This window comes from Zootoca vivipara, chromosome 13 (genome assembly GCF_965207765.1).
Source record: "Zootoca vivipara chromosome 13, rZooViv2.hap1.1, whole genome shotgun sequence".
Classification (NCBI taxonomy): Eukaryota; Metazoa; Chordata; class Lepidosauria; order Squamata; family Lacertidae; genus Zootoca; species Zootoca vivipara.
In genome coordinates, this window is record NC_142596.1 from 14,180,600 (window position 1) to 14,205,247 (window position 24,648).

At 42.9% G+C, this 24,648-nt stretch overlaps 1 protein-coding gene and 1 long non-coding RNA gene across 2 annotated transcripts; one reads left to right on the top strand and one right to left on the bottom strand.

Annotated features, from left to right (window-relative positions):
- The first annotated feature begins 1,356 nt into the window (after positions 1 to 1,356).
- Positions 1,357 to 4,291, top strand: LOC118093308 (cytochrome c oxidase associated subunit FA4L3). Its single transcript, XM_035132335.3, has 5 exons — positions 1,357 to 1,390; positions 1,527 to 1,591; positions 1,890 to 1,975; positions 2,157 to 2,214; positions 3,876 to 4,291. The coding sequence occupies exons 2-5, from the start codon at positions 1,547 to 1,549 to the stop codon at positions 3,945 to 3,947; spliced, it is 261 nt and encodes an 86-aa protein (XP_034988226.1). The 5' UTR covers positions 1,357 to 1,390; positions 1,527 to 1,546; the 3' UTR covers positions 3,948 to 4,291.
- Positions 4,292 to 5,415: 1,124 nt separating this feature from the next.
- Positions 5,416 to 24,519, bottom strand: LOC148683638 (uncharacterized). Its single transcript, XR_015946891.1, has 2 exons — positions 24,408 to 24,519; positions 5,416 to 5,785 (listed from the first exon to the last, which is right to left on the bottom strand). It is a non-coding gene; the product is annotated as an uncharacterized LOC148683638 (long non-coding RNA).
- Positions 24,520 to 24,648: the final 129 nt, after the last annotated feature.

A 24,648-nucleotide genomic window follows, 5' to 3' on the forward strand; every position in this document is an offset into this window, starting at 1 on the left:
TCCTTCAGGGGCACAGTTACCCCATTCAGGACCAGGGAATCCTCCACACCTGCCCGCCTCCTGTCCCCCACAAACAGTACTTCTGTCTTGTCAGGATTCAACCTCAATCTGTTAGCCGCCATCCAACCTCAAAGCAAATATACAGGGCATCAACATTTGATCGGAGAAGGGAGGAATCTCCCCCCCCCCTTCCAGCAACAACCGCTTGACCACAAGAGGTTTATCTCATCCTTTCTGTCAAGGTGAGATTTCCCACCTGGCCATTTCTGGGGGGGGGGGGCGGCTTCATTCTCGCTCCACCTAGGAAAATGTGCTCTCTCCATTAATGTACATTAGCTGTGTACTGGTGTGGAGCTGCTGATGCACGTACATGATCTTAGAAAATAATGTAAGCTCTCACGCACGCACCACCCACTTTTCACATTGTGTGACCCCACACCTTTTACCGCACCTTGCAGGGGCATTTATCACAAAATGGCATTATAAACAAAGGAGATATAGCATTGTATTCTGTAGGTAAAAGGTAAAGGACCCCTGGATGGTTAAGTCCAGTCAAAGGTGACTATGGGGTTGTGGCGCTCATCCCGCTTTCAGGCCGAGGGAGCCGGCGTTTGTCCACAGACAGCTTTCCTGGTCATGTGGCCAGCAGGACTAAACCCCTTCGGGCGCAACGGGACACCGTGATAGAAGCCAGAGCACATGGAAACGCCATTTACCTTCCTTCCGCAGTGGTACCTATTTATCTGCTTGCACTGATGTGCTTTCGAACTGCTAGGTTGGCAGGAGCTGGGACAGAGCAACGGAAGCTCACTCTGTTGCGGGGATTCGAAGCACCAGCCTTCTGATCGGCAAGCCCAAGAGGCTCAGTGGTTTAGACCACAGCACCACCCGCATCCCTTATCATGTGCAGCGAGTGGTGCCAGCATAGCAAGACTTAGGGGGCGGAAGCAGCAAGAGCAACCCCACTTGTTGAAGTAATGCACATTTATTATTATGATTATTTGACAACCCTAGATCTCAGGCTGGTTCACAAATGTAAAATCACAATATAAACAAAACCAAAACCAACGTGCCTATTAATTTAAGGGAGGGGCAGGTAATCTAAGTGCCCCATCCCTTCCTGCAACGAAAGACACTTCATCTCCCTCCGGTTACCGGGGTGGGAACCAGGCTACCTCCTCCAGTAGCGCAGCAGCGCGAATCCAGCAGGGGGCGCCCCACCCTTGCGCAACGCGCAACCTATTGGCAGGATCCCGGTGCGGTTCCTGCGCGTCCGGACTACGTGACTTGGGACACATCCAGCCCTTTGGGCGTTAGCGGGCTATATAAAGGGGAAGCTGCGTCCTGCTGAACTCCAGTGCGGATCCAGACAGCCGGGTTATCATTGCGGGTGTGTATGGGTGGCACCTGAACGGACGTACTGAATTAAATTGGGAAGGGGGAGTGCCAAGGGATGCGGGTCCCTCTCCCCCTGAGTGGTACCCAGGATGCTGACTGATGATGATGGACCTTGGTTTTACTCCCAGGTGTGCGCCTGCTTGTCACCATGGCGAACAATGGATTCTTCCAGCTGCTGATGAAGAAGAAGGAAGTAAGTTTAAGAGCAGACGCAGGGATGGTGGTGCCAGACGGATGGAGTCTGGCTTGTCCTCTGCATCGAGCCAAGGAGAAGCAGGAGCATCCTTGGGATGGACGGAGAAGTCTTTAAGGAGGCGCTGGGAAAAGAGGCTTTTGGCCAGGCATCTCCCCCTCCTCCCTCGCCATCTCTTCCAAGCGCATCTTTGGAGAGCAGAGACGGGGCTTAACTTTTAAGGATTTGCTTATGGATCGCCCAGACCTTGCTAAGGGGGGAGGGGGGGAAGCAAACCTGACTTTCTTCTGTCTTCCAGCTTATTCCTCTAATCGGGTTTGTGAGTCTTGCTGGAGTCGGAGCCACCTTCGCTTGCTGGAACGCGCTGAGAAAACCCGACGTGATGTAAGCGCATCCTTCCTTCAGCTTAGCTGAACTTTTTATTCGGGAGTTTTATTTCCAAGTAGATGTTTTTTTTAAAACGGGGCTATAAGATCCTGTTTCGTAGAAATGAACAAATTTTTTATTTAAAGAAACCTTTAAAAATACAATTACAGGATGTCATTTCTGATCATTTCATTTTTAGTTTAAGCAAGTCTGACCCAGAGCCGTGGCAATATGTGGACCCTACCAAACCCCAGAAGGTAATGAAAATACTTGACCAAGAAATGAATTATTATAGAATAATTAGCCCCTAAATAAATGGTGGGGTTTTATACAGAACTATTAGCAGGGTGTTTGTTTGTTTGTTTTTTTCATCATTGCTAATGTGTTGACAGAATTAGGCACTATTTGCACCTGTATTTCAAAATTCTGCAACTTATTTCAAGTGGAAATTTTGGTTATGGAAAGAGTAGCTAATTTGTAAATTACTACCCTTGCAATCATTTTTCCATAAGCCTTGTTTGAGCAAAGGAATCTTGTACCTGCCGAAAACAAAAAGAACATTAAAATTGATTGGAATTGTTTTTTATTGCTTTTATTCAATTTTTCTCATAAAATTTAAACTGCTCTGGCAATATAATATTTTTTTGTAATATAATTTAGTATTCTATCAGCTTTCAAAAAATTTGAGTCACTTCTCCATGAAGAAAATGACCAGGGTGCCCACTCCTTCCTCCTTTGTCCCATTCTTTTATTTTATTAAGGCTGCAATCCCAATCCCTCTTACATGAGAGTAAACCTCATTAAAATGCAATAAGACATACCGGTACTTCTGCATAGACAAGGATAGAATGCTCTCTAATATTAATGCTGCTCAGAATAGATTCATTTATGTCAGTGGATCTACTTGTATGACCTAGGTGGAAATCACCCTTCAGCCAAATATACACTTTTGTTTGTATCATGCTCTGAGCAATTTATTCTTTTATTTTGTACAATTGATTGCTTTTGGCTAAATAATAAAGATCTGGGCCCAATGCCACTTTTAATGTTTGTGTACTGCAATGTGATCGTTCTTGATGAAGGGCAGTTTCAAAGTGCGATAAATTATGCTCATAATTACGACAAAGATTTACATTCCCGTGCTATTTTTCTAGAAAATCAGGTGCCAGAACTCACCATGAACACCTCCCTTGCTCTTATAATGGCAATGGCTGAAAAAAAGCTTTGCATTTAGTAAATATGTAGTTTATATGATGACGATTAAGTGCATTTATTTGTCCCTTAATAAAAATAGTCTCAAAGTGACTTAGCAGCAAGATAAAATAGAAACAGGTAAAATAAATTAAAATCCATATTTTTAAAGGAGTACTACGGTATACAAAACGCTCAACTGCTCATCTGAACAATATAATAAGGACAATTGCTTCTACAGTTAGCTGCCCGTGTAATGAAAATTATGAATGTAGATTATGAAAATTATGAATGCAGATCTTGCTGGACTGCAACTCCCATCAGCTCCAGATGACAGGGCATGCTTTTATACTGCTGCATTTTCACTGGGTTCATGTTGTCTTTTTGTTGTAATGATACTGGGTTTTGGTTCTAATGATACTGGTTGGTTTTACATTGTACACAGCTTAGAGATTTTTTATTTTATTTTGTTATTTATTAATGAAAGCTTTTAATTAGGGAACTTTTAATGTTTAATAGATTGTATTTTAATGTTTTGTTGGAAGCCGCCCAGAGTGGCTGGGGAAACCCGGCCAGATGGGCGGGGTATAAATAATAAATTTTTAATATTATTACAACATAACCAGTATTTGGGGAGAAATTGCTACGTGATAAGCTTTGAGTTTGGGTTGAGTTTGTTTTAACACTTTGCTCTCCCCCCCCCCTTTTGTCTTAAAATGCCTGGTAGCATCTAACAATCAACCAGCAATGGAAGCCCATCGAAGAGCTGGAGACAGTTCGAGAAATGACGAAGCGATGAGGTGTCACCCCCTCCAAGCGACACTCTATGAATCTAGTGGAATCATTTCTGCACAAACTAGATTATCGAAACCAGTGTGCGGAAATGCTTCTGCTACATTTTTAGGGTCTCCCTCCAATTTTTTGGACTCTGGATTAAGGACTTTGCTGTTGGCCTTAGTAAGTTGCCGTGCATACATCCACACAGTCCAAAAATAGAGGTTGGCTCACACTTGCGACAGCCACGTTTGCTCTGAAGCACGGTGTCCGACGATCTATATGTGAACTTTGAAAAGTGTTGTCTTATTTTTCTCCGAAATAATACTGTAATATATATTTTCAATAAACCTGGAATCGAAATGTGAAGTTAGTACAGTAAACGGAATTTCCTTTTGGGTTTGTAGGGGTATACATAGCTTTCACCTTGAGCAAACATACCATAATATGCTTAAGTTCAGGATGTGTTCTGATAGCTCTTACACTGTTTCCATTGGTCATGCAAACACAGCTAGGAAGCTAAGCACACTTACCCGGAAATGTGTTCCAACCAGTGCTTTTTTTCTGGGGGGATGCAGGGGTGCGCATACCCCTAAACATTTTGTGCATCTTTGTACTTTTGTCCATTTACTGTATTTATTTCCCCCAATTTGAACTATAAAATGGTGATTTTCTTGGGTCAAAATGAGAGTGCCCCCTAAACATTTTTAAAGCACTGGTTCCACAACATAAATGTTTCCTTCATATTTTGACTTCATATTTGGAACTGCTGTACTCAAAGATTGCCTCTCTGCATTTGAACTAACCAGGACCCTGCAATCAGTGCTTTTGTCTCTCAAAAATGTTTAGGGGTACTCTCATTTTGACTCAAGAAAATCACCATTGTATAGTTCAAATCGGAGGGGAAACAGTAAATGGACAAAAGTACAAAGATTCACAAAATGTTTAGGAGTATGTGTACCCTCCAGGAAAAAAACATTGCCTGCAATCATCATCTGAAGCCCTTCAAGAGAGGTTTGGAAACTGGCAACAGAATAACAGGCCTTTTCTGTGGTGGCTCCCCATTTGTGAAATGCTCTCTCCTGGGAGGCTTGCTTGGCACCTTCCTTACATTCGGTGCCAGGCGAAAACGTCTCTCTTCAACCAGGCATTGGGCTGTTTAACAGTCTATGGCAGGCACCCCCAAACTTCGGCCCTCCAGATGTTTTGGACTACAATCCCCATCATCCCTGACCGCTGGTCCTGTTAGCTAGGGATCATGGGAGTTGTAGGCCGAAACATCTGGAGGGCTGCAGTTTGGAGATGCCTGGTCTATGGCTTTTTAAATGTAGGAGTGAGGTTTTTTGTTTTTGTTTTATTATGGCATTTTGTGTTCGCATTTTTTATTTTTATGTTACGAAGTGCCCTGTGATCTTTGGATGAAGGGCAGTGTACAAATTTAATAAATAATAATATTTTGATTGCATCAATAATACCCAGCATTTTGAATGGTGTAATTATTGGCACCTGGTTTTTATTTTATTTTATTCATTTTCGGTGATAATCTCCCCAGTCTATTTGTCATTCTTCTCCGTTCTGATTCTATTCACTTGTTTTAAATCCAGTTCATAGCATGTTAGTGGGATAGTCATACACTTGGGAGCCAAACTACAGGTTATGTGCAGGAGATCTATGCTCCTTATCTCCTAACGTGTTGGTCTTGCTTCAAAGCAAATATAGGGAATGCCCCCATTTGATCAGAGCAGCAGGAGTTCTGGGACAGCCATTTCTCTGGATCCAGTCTCTTCTAACTCCTTTGATGAACTTTCATTGGAAGAAAGCGATCCCTTCATTAACCTGCATGAGAAGGGGAAGACTATATTCCTAGGAAAAACAGCGGGAGCAAAATGTCACAGATGCACATGAACAAAGTCCCTTGGGCTAACAGAGTTCTTGCAGGCAGGGTGAAATTTCCCCCCTCCCAGGCATTTCCTGCGATCTTCATTATTCCTCCACCTATGAAAGTCAGCAGAGAGTTTGCCCTTTCCATTAAGGTGCTTTAACTGTTGTCACAGGTGGGAAGCTGTACGTGAATTTAAAAATAACGTGTTGTGTGACCTTCCCACTTTTTACTGCACCTCACACAGGCATTTAGCACAGAATGACATTATACACAAAGGAGAAACAGCATTGTGTTACATACAGTATGCCCCAAGAGCAGCAAACCATGGTATACCTAATTTGTTTTTAATTAAAACAATTATATACCATAATCTTTTTTTCCCATCCCTGTGGATATTTCTGTTTTCTTGTGATAACCATCCTGGCAGGTGACATTAAACACAGCCATTTTTTTTTAAAAAAAAAATCAAAATCTTATTCATTTGGCTCACCCCATGTACCCACTAATGCTAATGAAATGATTGGTATAATTTCTTGTTCTGTTATTAAATCACCGTATTTTTCCATGTATAAGACAATGTATTTTTGCTAAAATAATTAGTCAAAAAACTTTGGCGATCTCCCACCCCACCCGCCGCCGTTTGACGTTTCACCCCACCCGCAGCCCTGTTTGACGTTTAAAATGTTGCTTTCTTAATTTTGGGTTCAAAAAAATAGGCGCCGTCTTATACATGAGCGAGTCTTATACACAGAAAAATATGGTACTTTCTACGCGACAACTGCGGCTAGGACTTTGTTAGCCCAAAAATGGAAAACTCAGGAGTTACCGACGATTGAAGAGTGGCAGACGAAAATGATGGACTATGCGGAATTAGCAAGACTGACTAACAGGATCCGAAACCAGGGAGAGTCAAGGTTCCAAAAGGACTGGAGTAAATTTGTGGACTATATGGAGGAGAACTGTAGAAATTTAAAGACACTTGCAGGACTGAAATAAATCCTACGAACTGACTTTAAGTAGATGAAATAAAGGAACTGTGAGATAGGAGTGAATAAGAAAACTGAATGGGGGGAAGGAGGGAAGTCAAAGCTCGGCAGAGCAAAGAAAATTGTAATGATTGATAAGATGCTAAGAAGAGAAATTTTGTGTTCATTATGTTTATTATGTTGTTGTTGTGTTTGTGACTGTATGTGTGGTTTGTTTTTGTTTAAATGTGTTTAATTGGAAAATCTAATAAATTGCTTAAAAATAAAATAAAATATGGTACTTTCTAGGAACGGCATCTTCTAAAATTCTGCCGCTGGTTGACATTCCCACCATTAGTGGAAATATGTGCCTATGAAAGTTAATGGTGAGATGGCTGCCTGCAGAGCTGTGAAGCTGCACATGCATATACATGATTTTTAGAAGAATGTGACCTTTCAAGCACCACCCACTTTCCATGTTGTGCGACCCTCCCACTTTAGCACGGAATGGCAAAGGAGATTCAGCTTTGCAAAAGAAAAAAAAACCCGGTAGAACATTGCCTTGCAAAAGAAAGGGGCTTCCTTGTAAATTGGAGAAGTCTGGCAGAACCATTACGTAAGCCCTAAGTCACTAAGAGAATTAGATCTTTGTGTCATGCTGTAGGTTGCATGTCTGAAGCACAAGCAAAGCAGGCACTAAATAATAGTTCTGATTCGGAAGTAGAGAGAACTCTGGCTTGCAGTGGTAACTCGTTCCCACTGGGACTGGAAGGGCAGCAAGCTGAGCAACAGATACTGAGGAAGAAGGAGCTGATAGGCAGTACTACCCCCCTGGACTGGCAAGCAGTAAGAAGGCAGGTAACTGTGGACTGGTTGGGTGAGGTTATTTTCATGTGTGTGGAGGAAAAAACTTAAAACATGTTGCAGAGTTCCTGCCAAGACCACATAACACTAGTCCTGAAAGACCTACATTGGCTCCCAGTAGGGTTCCGAGCACAATTCGAAGTGTTGGTGCTGACCTTTAAAGCCCTCAACAGCCTCAGCCCAGTATACCTGAAGGAGCGTCTCCACCCCCATCATTCAGCCCTGAGGACCTTCTGGTGGTTCCCTCCCTGCGAGAAGTGAGGTTACAGGGAACCTGGCAGAGGGCCTTCTTGGTAGTGGCGCCCGCCCTGTGGAACACCCTCCCATCAAATGTCAAGGAAATAAACAACTATCTGACTCTTAGAAGACATCTGAAGGCAACCCTGTTTAGGGAAGTTTCTTACACATAGAAAGAAACCTTCCAGAACACTCTTGAGCTAAGTAGAAGAGGTACGATCTCTACAAATCAGATCAATACTTTCTGTACTAAAAATTGCAAACTGACAATGCTGCTCCCTTCCCCTCCAGGCTTCTATTTAGGTACTTCCCTGCCCCACTGCAATGTTTTAATTTTCGGGGGGGGGGGGAGAGAACGTTGCTGGTGACATGTTATCTGTTTATCGTCTACAGCTGCAGCATTAACATTAGGGTTCATTAAAAAAAAAAGCAAGCATGACTCAACAGAATTGAGGCACTGCACAGCTGTAGATAACACACCACCCTGAATGAGTTTGCTTACAAGGCCAGGCTCATATTCTGATTTCTGGAAAGTCAGTTTGCAAGTCCAAGCTCACAGTTGTAAACAGTTTGAGTGGGACAGTTATCCCAAAGTCCCCTGGCGGTTGCTCAGCACAAGATGACACCTTCGTGGGAATTAGGTTGTAACGATCAGCTTGCAGCTGGATTGACGGAGCAGATTAGACCTGCATCAGAATAGAGCATATTATTCTGCACGATGCACGATAAGGCTATGAGTGCATACTAGCCATAAGGGCAATGTTCTTCCTCCACTGCCAGAGACAGTATGCTTCCGAATCTCAGTTGCTGGAAACTGCTGGAGGGAGATAGCTGTTGCACTCTGGTCCTGTTTGTGTGCTTCATTATAGCCCATTATACTGTCCGGATGCTAGTCTAGACAAGCCATTGGCTTGGTACAATAGGATTCTTCTTTTATGCTTATTTAAAGTGAAAATAGATCACCTGAACACAGTTCCCTTAACTAAGAGTACAAGGTTTCATACCCGATTGGAACTCAGAAAATGCAGGCGTATAATTTATACTTGCAATGTAAATTAGACCTAAAACAGGAATTGAGTATGTGATGGGAGCCAAGTCCTAGGGGGCGAGGGGTCTTCAACCCCCCCCCCATAAAATATTAGAGGGGGCCAGCCCCCCAGTTAATGGGCATTGCCATTCAAATAGGGTGTGTGCACTGTGTCATGTGATCAATTATGTGGGGTGGGGCTTACCTCCCACCCCCCCTAATATTTTAGTCAAGTTGATACTCTGGTATATCACATGTAAGGACATAGACATGGGATCTTGTCTCATATGTTACATTTTATGTTCCCACGTGGACAAACACACTTATGGTATTGCTAAATTGCCAGCATGCTAGGTGAACCAACTCTTCATTTTCATAAAAAAGGAAAAACGTTAAAAGCTAGCTGAGCATCACAACTATGTGACTTGACACTATCCATTATCCTTGGTTGACCTTTCGGTCCAAAATCAATTGGTTTCTCTACTCAAAGTGAACCACTTTCTGAAGAAGTAGTTTGGGAAGGGATTTATTGTTTCTAAATTTAGTATTCTTACTGCAATTCAAGAGCAGCTCACTGCAAGGTCTAAAGGTTTTTTTCCAGGCTTTTTTGGGGAAATATATCAGGTTGCAACCTGGTTGCTGCAACCTGGGGGTGCGTCCTATTGAATGCAGACTTAATTTCATGTTGCCATGCATAGAATTTGACTGAAAAGCTTCCTTGTACTGAAATGCAGGTGCTGTAAATAAAGGTGATCTGGATAAATGTCACAGAAGTTGCACAGACATAAATAGATATGAGAGACAATGGGCTGTTTTGCATGTCGCACTAAGCCAAGTCATGGCTCCCTGCGAATACACAGGCAGACTGGTTTCTGGAGAAGAGGTGGCAGTTGCTGCCCTTCTCCTCCAACCTTCCATGTTGCCATGAGCTAAGTCATGGTTTGGAGCAGCATATTGCTTGTGGTTTGTCACACTCCTGGGATTATTAAACAGGATCAATGTGGGAGGCAGGAAAAACAGGCACCTTATCGTCCCCTATCTGGCTGCAGCCATGGGGCAAAATGTCCTTTGGCCAATAGCCCCAGGAACACTTGTAATCATATGGGTGCACAGCACCACTTTTATGGGGCAGGTGTTCGAGGCTGCAGCTGCCCCATGTCTGTGTGCTTTTGTAAAAGCAACTATAATTCAGCAAGACTTCATTTCCTCCTCTGCGTGCTTAAAGGAACTGTGCCCTTGTCACACTGCTAGCCTAATGACTCATGAGAGTTTCGTTTGCCTACGTGCTGCAGGGGAGGAAATAACCTCACAAACTTTTTGTAATTGACAGTGTGTGGGGAGATCTATTGATTTAGGAGGTTTCGGGGTGCCAATACATACCTTGGGCTTGGTTTCTTTAGCATGGAGGTCCCTGGAGACTGATATAAGGTATATTTTTACATTTATGCAGGCTGAACATAAGATGAAAGGGTGCAAACATTAACAGATTTTAGGGTTTCTAGGGGGGGGGCATCAAGGCCATAGCAAGAAAGCCTCTGTATTTCTCTTCCCAGATCAAGATGAGGCTTGCTCCAGGTGAGTTCTATTGTCTTCTTTAGATTTCCCGCTGACATCACCTCCACCTAGGGAAGGTAGGGGAGAGAAAGGCATGTTCCTTTCCACTCACCTTGCAGAAAGATAATCAGTTTCTGCGGCAACACTTTGCCCTAGCTTACATTACAAAGCAGATGTGTCACAAACCTGGGGAGGCTACTTCCTTCACAAACTAACTGGTTTGACCATTTTGGCAGTCCCCTTTATCCAACAGAATTCCATTTTACAGCTATAAAATCACAGGATTGCAGAAGATCCCAAAGCCCATTCAGTCTAACCCCGTGGTTCCCAACGTGAGGCACACGCCCCACAGGGGGCAATTTGATTTTTAAGGGGGGCAATTCGAGAATGAGTTATTAACAGCGAGTGGCCTTTTAGGCTTCTTCCACGTGAATAGGAATTCCCTTTTTGAATAATAAAAAATATATGTCACCGGGGAGAGTGGCATCAGGATATTAGAGATGCTTAGGTGGGGCATGGCCAAAAAAAAGAAGGGTTGGGAACCACTGGTCTAACCATAACCCCAACCTCTTTAGAATATTTAACATCATTTTAAAAGAAGAACGGTATACAGACTTACAAATTTAATCCGTTCCGAAGGCACCTTCGTAGGTTGAAAAATTTGTAAGTCGAAAAGCGCCATTGGAAACGCGATTTCCCATAGGAATGCATTGGAAACGGAAAAATTCGTAAGTCGAAAAAACCCTATCTAAAACCGCCATGGTTTCCGTTCAGATGTCGAGAAATTCGTAAGCGTGCGGCCATTTGCCCCATCCGTAAGTCGAAAAATTCGGTTGTCGAGTCGTTCGTAAGTCGAGGTAACACTGTAGTTGGTTCACCCATAGGTGAAAATATTGTGAAAAAATATACTGTAGAAGAGTGGGATCTGAACCAAACTATGTCCTAATGCGAAGGAGAAGATGATCCATGGCCATAAAATTATGAATCATGTGAAAATAATGGGAGAGAGGTCTGGGGTTTTCTTTCATTCTCTCTCTCATAGCACCCAATCTGAAGACTACACAATAAAATTGATTGGCAGTAGATTCTAGATACGCAAAAGAAAGTGCTCCTTTATACAGCGCACAATGAATTTGCAGAATTGGCTACCACAATATGTGGTGATGGGTGGCTGGCTCCAATTTTTTTTAAAAAAAAAGTTAACTTAATGGCAGGTACAACAATTGGCCATGAAAACTAAATGGACTGCATCTGAAGAAAGAAGTTCTATCTCTGAATACAAATGCTGGTGGCAAATGACAAGTGGCCGGGGGAACCTGTTGCTTGCATGTCCTGCTTCTGAGCCTCCCAGAGGCATATGGCTGGTTTGGGGAACACATTCCCAGCATGTTTGCACTCCTGTCTCAGTGATGTCTACACTGGCTTGGAATGGAATGGAAGATGGCAGGATCCCCAAGGATGTACAAGGAGATGGGTCCAGGCGCCAGGCCCGTTGGCAGACCGACTGTGCATCACAAAGATGTCTGCAATTGTGACATGAAGGATGGCAACATTAAGCTCGCTGTGCGGGAATCCCTGGCAGGCGGCTTCAGTGCCGGGAGACAGACATTCTGATCGTGCATCCATAAAGGTAAAGGTAAAGGGACCCCTGACCATTAGGTCCAGTCGTGACCGACTCTGGGGTTGCGCGCTCATCTCGCATTATTGGCCGAGGGAGCCGACGTATAGCTTCCAGGTCATGTGGCCAGCATGACAAAGCCGCTTCTGGCAAACCAGAGCAGCACATGGAAACGCCGTTTACCTTCCCGCTGTAGCGGTTCCTATTTATCTACTTGCATTTTGACGTGCTTTCGAACTGCTAGGTTGGCAGGAGCTGGGACCAAGCAACGGGAGCTCACCCCGTCACAGGGATTCGAACCGCCGACCTTCTGATCAGCAAGCCCTAGGCTCAGTGGTTTAACCACAGCGCCACCTGGGTCCCAGACATTCTGATCGTGCATCCATAGCAGTGACCAAAGGAGGAATGACTGGGAGAAATGCAGAGAAGAAGAAACGTCTGCACAACCGGACACCTTCATCTGCCCCAGCTGCAACAAAACATGTATCTCCCTTAACAGTCTCTGCAGCCACAGCAGGCACTGCAACCTCTTGGCTTCTCGCAAGACAGAAAGATGCCAGCCAACAACTAAGGTCTGAGGAACAGAATCCTGTATTAAACAGATCTTTGCTCTGGTCCATCAGGGTTAGGCCAGATTTAAAACCTGGTTATATGAATATTTGCGGCTGCATTGCCTTGAGCATAGACCTTTGTAAAATGATGACAGTGGTAAAAATGGTCGTCTAGACATACATGTCTAGAACAAAAGAGACGGCTGTGAACACACATACCCATGTGGTCCCCTAGGTTCTAATACAGTACTGTATTTTTATGGTTTTAATTGCTGTAAACTGCTGCAGAAAGCAATATTGGCTGAAAACTGGGCATAAACATTAATAAATGGGAAAAAAACCACAAGCTGCAAAGCAGAGCTCACATCATGGAGGGAGGCCCACTATTGGGAAGCTAAATAAAATAATTCCTTCAGTAGCACCTTAAAGACCAACTAAGTTTTTATTTTGGTATGAGCTTTCGTGTGCATGCACACTTCATCAGATACACTGAAACAGAAGTCACCAGACCCTTATGTATTCTTGGTGAGGATGATGGACTTCCATTTCATGCGGCTCAATGTGGTGCCTTCCATAGTTCTAGTTCTAGTTACAGGTAGGTAGCCGTGTTGGTCTGAGTCGAAACAAAATTTAAAAATGCTTGGAAAGCTGCATTTGTTCTTTTTCCTAGTTTGCTGGACGGTTGCACCCATCTGTGAAATCTGCTCTCTATTTGCATGTGCATGTACAGCATCACGGTAGCTCTTGAAGCAGCAAAAAGTTGCACTCAGGAAGTCTCACATTTCCTGTTGGAGGTGGACTCAAGTCTTGATCTAACTAACTCCCCAGAGGCTTATCTGTGCAGAAGGTAGTTGTGCAGACTGTCAGATCTCCAAACACCAGCTTTTTTGCCTCTGTGCCGTCTCCGTTTCTTCGTGCAGATATGATGGTGCAATTAGCTAGGATAAAACTGGGTTGCAGCCACAATCGCTCAGTGCCCAGACTTCTGCAGATAAATCTTACACTGTCTCCAGACATTAGATGGGGTCCATTTTTAGAAGTGTCGAGGCTTGCTTCCTTGGCAAACTTCAAAGGACTTCTGATATGTCTCCTTGGGAGGGCACTAATGCAAGCCATTAATTGCTGCATTTGTACTTTTCCATCCAGAGACCTTACGAAAAAAAGGAATCAAGTCTGCCCAACTCCATTAACAATTGGATGGGCTATAGATATAGTCATGCATAATAGATTCTACTTCTTTGCTGTAGAGAAAATACACTGGTAATTAATTTCGAAACAGAAATGTCCAAATGGGCAAAGCAGAAGAAGCTATTTTAAATTGGGGTGGGGTGGGGAGACCTTTCTGCTGTGGAAATTCTGGGTGATATTCAGCGCTAGTCCTACTCAAAGTAGACCCATGGATGTTAATGACACGACTAACTAAATTAGGTTCCGTAATTTAAATGGGTCTAAAATTGGAAAAAAATGTTTAAAATAACTTTTTCTTAAAAAAAATATCCAAAGCGTTTCTTTTAGGAATTGTAGGTGACGAAATCTCAGTGGTGCAGAAAAGACTATTTATGTATGTGACTACGGCTGCCCAGATGTTATTGGCCCAGAGATGCAAATAATATAAAGTCCTGAGCAGAGAAGAATGGCAGATTAAGTTGGTGGATTATGCCAAAATGGCAAAAAATGACTGGAAGAATCAGAAATCAGGAAGAATATAAAATGTTATTAAAGAATGGGGGGAATTATAATTTATCATAAAAACCATTGCAAATAGTTAAAATCGTTAGTAGGATTGGAATAATACTTGTAGTTTAATGGTGAATTTTAGATATAATGGAGATGTAAAAGATTTGGATTATTATAAAAGATGCAGGAGGAAATGATTAACAATAGGACCCACAAAAGGGAGGAGGGAAGTCCAGGAGATTCTTTGGAAGCTTGTTTGTATGTTGTATATGGGATTGTAAAATTCTAATTTGAAAAACCAAATAAATAAATTTATTTAAAATAATAATAATTTAAATGGCTCCCCTTTCTGTAGGACATAGGATCCATTAGGATCTAAACTCACTGAATTTGATCCTTTCTGAAAAGGGGTCATTGTTCAGTGGTGGAACACATGATCTGCATGAGGATGGACCCATATTCTGTCATCTCTGGCTAAAAGGATCAGGCAGCACAAGGGTGGGGTACTTCTAGCCCATGGGCCAAACTTTGCCCATTTCGGATTCAAATTTAACCCTTGAAGCCATTTTCCCCAAGCCATGCTCACCTGATCCAAATTTCGTTCAGTAGAAATGGCTCTTAATCTCTCTTCATTCAATTATTATTGCTATCAGTTCAAAACATTTGCTGCTGCGAACTATGGAAATGATCAACACTGTAGCCTAGAATATTATTATTATTATTATTAGCCCATACATATCAGCTGTTGCTTAGGGTTCTAGCTTCATGCTCTGATTCTCTCCAGATTGTTTCCCCCCGTGGGACTCAAAACAAACACTTTGGTTCCTATCGCCATTTACAGTACAGTGGTACCTCGGGTTACAGACGCTTCAGATTACAGACGCTTCAGGTTACAGACTCCGCTAACCCAGAAATAGTACCTCGGGTTAATAACTTTGCTTCAGGATGAGAACAGAAACCACGCAGCAGCAGCGGGAGGTCCCATTAACTAAAGTGGTACCTCAGGTTAAGAACAGTTTCAGGTTAAGAACGGAGCTCCAGAACGAATTAAGTTCTTAACCTGAGGTATCACTGTACCTCCATAGTTGAAGTTTCCATGTGGATGACGGATTTGTGATTGAGCCCTGCCAAAATGAGATTGCTTCCGTGTTGTGTTCTCAGTAAAAATAAAAAATAAATGAAAATCTTTGCGTGACCAAAAAATAAATAAATGAGAACTTCAAAGGTTAAACTGGAGAACATAAGTTGTCAGCAGCGTATCCACCCAAGGCAATAATTCTATAAAAACATCAGTAAAACCAAATACACCTAGGATAAATGAAATCTTGTTCAATAATTAACTACAAAATACAGATAAGACATTGTTGGTAGCAACACACACAGATTTCTACTGAACACGAAGTTCAATAAAAGAATAGAGATAGAGAAGATGTAGCTGAGATACATATCTATATCAGAGGGGTGGGGAACCTCAGGGTCGGGGGCCAAATGTGACCCTGTTTGGCCCTCGGGACTCTCTGCAAGCCATACACCCTTCCAACAGACCACAACCTCCCTGGATACTTTTGCTTTCCTGGAAAGAGGATGGAGAGAGGGGGGTCATGTGTGTTTGCAGACGCTTCTGACTTTTTCAGGGCTGGAAGGTAACCTGCTGTACAAAGGTAAGGGTCACACCCATTGCTCCACTCTCTTAAAGACCTACATTGGCTCCCAGTACGTTTCTGAGCATAATTCAAAGTGTTGGTGCTGACCTTTAAAGCAAACGGCCTCGACCCAGTATACCTGAAGGAGCGTCTCCACCCCCATCATTCAGCCCTGAGGACCTTCTGGTGGTTCCCTCCCTGTGAGAAGTGAGGTTACAGGGAACCAGGCAGAGGGCCTTCTCGGTAGTGGTGCCCGCCCTGTGGAATGCCCTCCCATGAGATGTCAAGGAAATAAACAACTATCTGACTTTTAGAAGACATCTGAAGGCAGTCCTGTTTAGGGATGTTTTTAAAGTTTGGTGTTTTATTGTGTTTTTAATATTCTGCTGGGAGCCACCCAGAGTGGCTGGAGAAACCCAGCCAGATGGGCGGAGTATAAATAAAAAATTATTATTATTATTATTATTATTATTATTATTATTATTAGGACCCCGTTGCAACAGTTCTTCGAATAAAGATCAGGCTTACTGGCCGCTTTGCTTCTCAAATATACTCTGGTTGGCTTCTGTTATTTCCTCCTACCCTCAACGACCCTATATGGGCTCTGAAATAACCCTTAAGGTATAGGGAGCAGTTTTCCTTATACCGGTAACACAGCTACCACTGGTCCTATTTTTAAAGCACACTTGTTGCCCTCGGACGAGCCGCAGCACACCGATAGCAGTTATGGAAATGATTAATTGATTCTGGCAGCTGGCGGCTCTTGGACAATGCCCAGGAAAGCTTTGACGTTAAATAAATACATCTCCTCCCAACTCGCTGCTCTCAGATGGTTTGGTTCATCGATCAACCAGAGGCTTCTAATATACTACCCAGTCTTGTCATAGCAACAGCACACATCAGAGCCAGCAGAGTATCTGCAAAAAGCATCGAAATGGCAGAGATATTTATGCGGTGCATCTATCAAATGGTCTAGTCCTTCCCCTGTCCAACCCCCTAATATTCTTAAGAGCAGGCACCCCCAAACTGCGGCCCTCCAGATGTTTTGGCCTACAACTCCCATGATCCCTAGCTAACAGGACCAGTGGTCAGGGAAGATGGGAATTGTAGTCCAAAACATCTGGAGGGCCGAAATTTGGGGATGCCTGCTTAAGAGGGTCTTCAGAGAGTAGCTGGGAATGGGGAGGCAGAAAAAGGTCCTCCTTTCCTTCTACTCTGCAGTTTTAATCAGAAATCTTAGGTGCAGTACTACGCCCAGAGCTCAGAAATGGCTTGCGCTAATGAAATTCCCCGTCGCAAAATGCGCCCAGAACAATGGGAATTTTGAATGCTGCTCTCTTCCCAAACCAGCTGTCAGAGTACACACTGGGTGAAGAAATAATGGAAGTGTGTACCAAGCCCTTATATAAGGAAACGCCCTGCATTTCAACAAATGCATGATTATGGAGCAATATTTTCATATCCAGATGGTCAATACAATGTTCCCATCACAATGTTTTTGGTTCCAAATGACTCTTTGTACCAATCAATGCAAGTTGGTAGCAACTGATGTACAGAAAGAAAGACAGATAAAGAATGCAAAGACAGATAAAGAATGCAACCACGTATTTTTCCAATGACTGTGGGCAATTTTGGAAATGTTTAGAGGAGTTGTAGGATTTTTAAGAGAGAGGGGGGGAGAGAGAGAGAGAGAGAGAGAGAGAGAGAAGAAGAAGAAGAAGAAGAAGAAGAAGAAGAAGAAGAAGAAGAAGAAGAAGAAGAAGAAGAAGAAGAAGAAGAAGAAGAAGAAGAAGAAGAAGAAGAAGAAGAAGAAGAAGAAGAAGAAGAAGAAGAAGAAGAATGATGGAGAGACTGACGGGAAAGATCAGAAACCAGGAAGATCAAGTATTTCTAAAAGACTGGAATAACTTTTTAACATACTTAAAAGACCACTGTAAACTGTTAAAATCATTGGCAGGGATGCAATGACACTTGCAATGTGAAAAGAACTTTGGAAACTATTAATATATAACAGATAGACACCGGTAAAAGAGGGAGGAGGGAGGTCCGAAGGTTTGATAGAACCTTTTTATTTTAACGTTTTGAAAGATCTATTATACTCTCTCAGCTTTATAGTCCAGTGCCTGTTTTTTCTGCTACTACGCTCCCCATCCTGTGGCGTTATCTGTACTTTTAAAAACAAATTGGAGAAAGATGAGTATTACGGCCAATTCTCAGAGAGCATATGGCTCTGAAAATATTGCATTATTTGCCTGATAAAAACAGTCACAGCAGCAAAAGAAGCCTGGGGGAAATTACAGACACAGTGAATTGGCAATTTTTGAATACACCACATTTTTACAGCTCACAATATATAAATGATCAGCTATTAGACTAAATAATAGTTACTGAAATGGAGGAGAAATTCAGTCCAGTACACATTTGAAGCCAAATCTGTTGACTTTGCCCTTTCTGAAACACTATGTGAACTAAAACAAAGCTTTCCTTTGAAATCCACACTTTTCCAAATTTTGCAACACACCTCTCCAAACAATGTTCACAATAATGCATATATTGGGGGGGTGCATTTAAAAATGTAGATATTAGTGAAAATAACCTACAAGCAAAGAACAGGAAGGGTTTAGGGCAGAGAAGGAGTGTTGTTGTTCCAGTTCAGTTCATGAAACAACAGAGGTTTGGCTTCTGGGATCTAGTGGCATCTAGATTTTGACAAAAGTGTTTCTGGAAGCCTTGCAACATAGGCGGATCTGAAATTTGAGATCATTCAGAAGGCTATTATGATGTCAAATGTGGAAGAAGCCATATTTAACATGTCAATCCTACTCAAGTCATTTAAGACAGAATGATTTTACTCCGCCCTGATCACAAGGAAAAGAAAACCGCAACCCGTTTCACATGGTCAAGCCCAGTGCATAGATTGTGCAATTCGATTCTTGTGTGCAAGGTGTTTTTTTCCTGTGACAGCCTTGGATTTCTGCAGCGGGGTGAAATCCAGGGTTGCTCAACTTCTTGAACTTGAAACGAGGAAATGAGACAGGGGAAGGAAGCTACAGTTTTAGAGGTTCCTAGTCTGGTATTCACATGCTGTTTCTGAACATGGAATTGGTCCTGTTTCCCTACACTTTTAAGAATTGGCAGTTCGGAACATTAAGAGCACCTATGCCCATCATACTATTGGGTTGTTGTTGTTGTTGTTGTTGTTGTTGTTGTTGTTGTTGTTGTTGTTGTTGTAAAACCTTGGTATTTTATTGACAGATCCTTAAGAACAGCCATATCAATCATAACTTTTAAAAGTTCCAAAGGATTGACATGAAATACAAGGTTGTTGTTTTTTTTAAAAAAAAAGATGAAAACATAGATTAGAAATATCCAATTTGCAGGTGATTGGCACAGTTTTCGAGTGAATCTCAATGTTGGAATTTTGGAAAAATCGTGACCCGCGGGTCGCGGCGTTGATTAAGGCTCATTTTTTGGCCTACCTGGAAACACGGTGTTTTCACCTCCAGATTTACCACTTGTAATTCAAGGAAATCCTGATGAAAATGTTTTAGTTTTATAAACTAAAATCCAATCTATGATGGAAATGTAATAAAGCAGAGGGGACAATGTTTCATGCATGGTGGGGCTGTGAGAAAGTTAAGAGTTTTTTGGGGGGGTCTCCACGAAAAAATAAAAAAGATGTTCAAAATTTCTATAGAAAAGAAACCTGAGGCATTTTTATTGGGCATTTTATTGGGCATTCAGGATAAGAAAAGGTTACAGAATTTTTATACACCACAGCCGCAGCCAAATTATTACTTGCTAGAAATTGGAAAGGAGATATCATCCCCACCAAAGAAGATTGGATAAGTAAATTATGCGAATTTATAAAACTGGCTAAATTAACGGCAGCCATAAGAAATCAGTCCAACCAGAATTTAAGGAAGGAATGGCAATGTTTTGAAGATTATATGAAAAAGCACTGTTCTAAGGATAACATATGGATATGCATAGAAGAAGTATGAAAAGAGGATTCAAACTAAAGGCAAAATTAGAAATGATTATATATTGATTAATACAAGGCACAATGTTAAATAACTAATAGCATGAAAGATGTTGAGTTGCGGTGGAGGGAAGAAGAGCTGTAGAAGGAATTTATCTGCCCCCCGCCCCCTAGTGGTGTTTTTCATTTTTGCAAGATCGCTAGAACAGAAGACGGAGCTTTAGCTGCCTTTTTTGCCCTGCCGTCAACAACTTCGACCTGCCCCCCTAAAAAAAGGTGAACAACTTTGACTCTCCCCCCCCCAAAAAAATGGTAGATCACTGGCAGTATTTTTTTCTGTAAATAGATCGCAGTCCCTTGGGAGTTGGACGTCCCTGCTCTAGTGTGTTGAGGGTGCGAGGACAACAACACACAGCCATTCTCAGCAGAGCCGCCTCCTTGCAGGAGTAAGGAAGCCAAGGAGAAATAGGTGCCCTACAAGAGCATCTTGGATGAGGTGACTTTCAAAGAGGGTGAGACAATTGCATGGAGGAGAGGCCTATCCAAGGCAACTACAGTGGTACCTCGACTTATGAAGGTTTCGACTTACGAAGTCCGCTAACCTGGAAGTATTTTCGCCATGCGCGCGGTCTGTGCATGCACAAAGCACAAAATCATGCTTTGCACACGCGCAAAATGGACGCTTCGACTTACAAAGGATTCGACTTCCGAAGAGCGCCGCGGAACGGATCGTCTTCGTAAGTCAAGGTACCACTGTATCCATGATCGCTATGCTCAGCTTCCACAGTTGGAGGGAGCATTGCTTCTGAAAAGCACTCCCTGGAAGCCACAGGTGGGGAGAGTGTTCCTACAACTCCCCAAACACGTTTCACAAGGACCCCTTCCTTCCCTCTCGCCCAAGTACCTGAGGGTTGTCACGTCTCTCCAGGGATTTGGCCAGAGCAAGTTAAACGCTGGGGAAAGGCTCCATCCTTGCAAAGAAAACAGAGACATCAGCAGGCGCCTGGCCCCCAGCCATGCTAGCACTAGTGGCACATGAGGGTGGGGGATATGGAAAGGAAGCATTCCTATAATATAGGGCACTCAATTGGCATTTGCTCCTGAACAGAGCTGAACAGGGTTTTAAAAAACCCTCCTTGACAGCAAAACTAAAAAGCTTAGGAATGAGGCTGCAAAACCTTGTTTTGAGCAAGTCCAGCTATGAAGTCAGCTGCCTTCTGTGACAGAAAGGTTTGTTGAGTCACCGAGTGTTTTTTTTTCTTTCCCCTGCCAGCAAACAGTTACCTAGCAACAGCTTCTGATTGGCCAGAGTTCCAAGGGAGGCAGTTGGAGTGGAGTGAGAGACTGTGTGAGAGATTCATTCGGTCTGTGAGGGGGGTTCTGACTAGAGATGGGCAGGCCTAGGGAAAATGGGGGGGACTGTTTTCCCCCCAATTTTCCCGGGGTTTTTTCCAGGCTTTCCCATCTCTAGTCTGACAGGTGGTAGAGCTGAGAGGAGTGCCAAGGGCTCTCAGTATATGCTTTAAGGTTCTGAATCGCAGAACACTGTTAAAATAGACAAGACACAGTCCCACACGGTATTTCGCAGGAAAAAGGGTCCTCAGAGGGAATGACAGGAAAGGGCAATAGTGATTCCGAGGCCAAGAAGGATTTGGGGGTCTGTAAGGAAACAGTCCAGTTGAAATCCTAAATTCCTGAAGTGTGTGTGGAGAAGTCTTATCTATGAAAGTTGTGTAAAAGAAAGTAGCCTTGAACCTGAACAGGATACAGCGTATAACCTGAGACAGTATACGTTAACAATAAGCAACAGCACTCTTTGTTACATTTCTGTGAAAGAAGAAGAACCAAAAACTCCTTGTTTACATCTGGTATAATAAAGTTTGCTTGCAATCTGTTTTCGCAAAAGAAAAACCCACTGTGGCTCATGATTTATTCTCCATTGGGAGATTTCACCTGAGAGAGAGGGAAACAGAGGGATGGTGCAGCGGCGCCAGGGAGAGAGCGTGCCATTGTGTTAATAATAATAATAATAATAATAATAATAATAATAATAATAATAATAATAATATCTTTATACCCCACCCATCTGGCTGGGCTTCTCCAGCCACTCTGGGCAGCTCCCAACCAAATATTAAAAACACAATACAGCATTAAACATTAATGTTGCACCTTCCCTCTTCCTACCCAATTCAGAAAGAATCAGGCAGCAACCTGAGAAGTTTAAAAACAAGCCTGCATGTGACCCTTGAGAAAGAGGTTCCTGCCCCGAGGGGCTTACAATCTTTAATTTGACACAGGGGGGCAACCGTGAAGGTTGAGGTCCAGGGTGGATCCTGACTCCTGCTGCGAGATTAAGCCTTGGTCTTCGAGTTTAGACTTTTGGATTCCTGGACATTTCCCATTTGTAATGTCTTCCTCTGTTTTTATTTTCCTTTCTATCTCCTAGCTCCTAAGACAGGTAGGCCTCAGAGGCTATTGTGGCTTCACGAGCAAATGAAAGAAGGGGAGGCCGCCATGTTTAAGAATGGCATCATAGAAGATGTGGTATGTTAATTCCACGGGGAATCCATTCCCCACATGTGCCAGGAGGTTGTGGTGCCAACCTGAGCGAAACAAGTGGGGTGGGTTACAGGTAGGTAGCCGTGTTGGTCTGAGTCGAAGCAAAATAAAAAAAATCCTTCAGTAGCACCTTAAAGACCAACTAAGTTTTTATTTTGGTGGGGTGGGGTGGGGGAGCAGGTCCGTCTAGCCCCAGCCCCTTGACCCCCTTCTTCCGAGCCAGGCAGGAGCAGCGAGCATCAGCAGTTAGTGGCGACGTGGACATGGGCAGCATGGCAGGGGTGCTTGTTCTGCCCCCCTCCTTCCCTTGGTCAGCTGGCCAGGCACCCTCGGTAGCACTCAGGCTGTCCCCACAGTAGTCACGGTTTTTGCCAAAATTCTGACATCCTCCGATTCACTCTAAAACTGTGCCAAACACCTGCAAAGTGCCCCCTGCAACGTTTGGCGGTGCAAATGCCGCGTTTCCAGGTAGGCAAAAAAAACCAAGCCCTCAATGCAGTGTGAAGAACGTCCTGTAATGTGGTTTTTGAAACAATTCACTTGCAAAACAAGTTCAGTCCTGTTTTCCTGCGATCAGCAATTCCGTAAGAAATTATTAACTTCCTCAGGATTTTGCCTTTTAGCTCTCCTAACAGAATGAATTCACCATTTCGGACGGTGTGGATTATCTATTTTCAGGAACAGCAGAGGATTTCCTCTGGGTGGCTCCAAACGCACAGAGAGGCAAGGAGGAATATTTTTTGCCACCGTTAAGTGGCAATCACACATTACAATAGCATCGTACATTATCGTCAGAGGCAGTATGCCTGTATAGAATTTTACAGATCACTTGGGAAGACTGGCAAACTAACACCAGTGTACTGGAAGAAGCAAAGATCACCAGTGGCAAAGCAGTGATTTTTCAACTTTTTTGGACTGGTTATGTTGTACGGGTGCCTGATTATCGTCTTCCAAAGCAACTACAGTACTCTATTCCAAACTGAAAAATGGAAAGCGTAATGCCTAGTGGTCAACAAAAGAGCTTTAAAGACTCTCTCAAGGCAAATCTTTAAAAATGTATTATAAACACCAACAACTGGGAAACACTGGCCTGCGAGCGCTCCAATTGGAGAACAGCCTTTACCAAAAGTGTCATGGGCTTTGAAGACACTCAAACTCAGGACAAAAGAGAGAAACTCGCTAAGAGGAAGGCACGCTTGGCAAACTCTCGCCGTGATCAACTCCTGCCCAGAAGCCTATGTCCCCACTGTGGAAGGACATGTGGATCCAGAATTGGCCTCCACAGTCACTTACAGACTCACTGTTAAAATTCTGAAGAAATGTGCATGCACACAAAAGCTCATACCAATGACAAACTTACTTGGTCTCTAAGGTGCTACTGGAAGGAATTTTTCTATTTCTGAAGAAGTGTTCATGCACACAAAAGCTCATACCAATGACAAACTTACCATAGTTGGTCTCTAAGGTGCTACTGTGGAGGAACCCAAACTTCTATACACTAGTGGCCAAAATTGTGGAAACCTTTTGGAGAAAGTGTATTTCCGAGGTTTGATGGCTCATAACACCTGATTGGCTCTCTAAACACTCATGCTCATTGGCTACATTCAAATGAAGGAAAGCTACTGCATATCAACCTAAGCAAGTTGTGCTTCCTTTTTCTGGTTATTTGGCTATAACTTTTGACAGAATACAGTTATTGAACAAACGTTGTTGCATTACATTCTTCATGAAATTATCTTTCCATTGATATATAATATTATGGTATTACTCCAAAAAAAAGTGGTGTTCTGAGCCATCAAGCCTCAGAAATACACTTTCCCCAAAAGTTTTCCACAATTGCCTCACCTGTCCTTTGAATAAAATATAGAAATATTGTACATAGATTGAAAACAGCAGTTAACTCTCATTGCACAAATGCACACATACCATTGAGATGAAGAAACAGGGCTCATTCTTCCAAGAGACGGTACGATACCTTTGGAATGCCCTCCCTACGGAGCTATATCTGGCACTGACTCTACAACCGTTTCGGTGCCAGGTCAAAACTTAACTCTATTTGCCCAGGCACTTTAAAGTCTGCTCTTGGCCAGGCAAGCAAAAAATTTAAAATGAAATCATCTGCAATCCAGTGAGCTCAGAGTTCACAAAAGAGTAGTAAGAATAACTC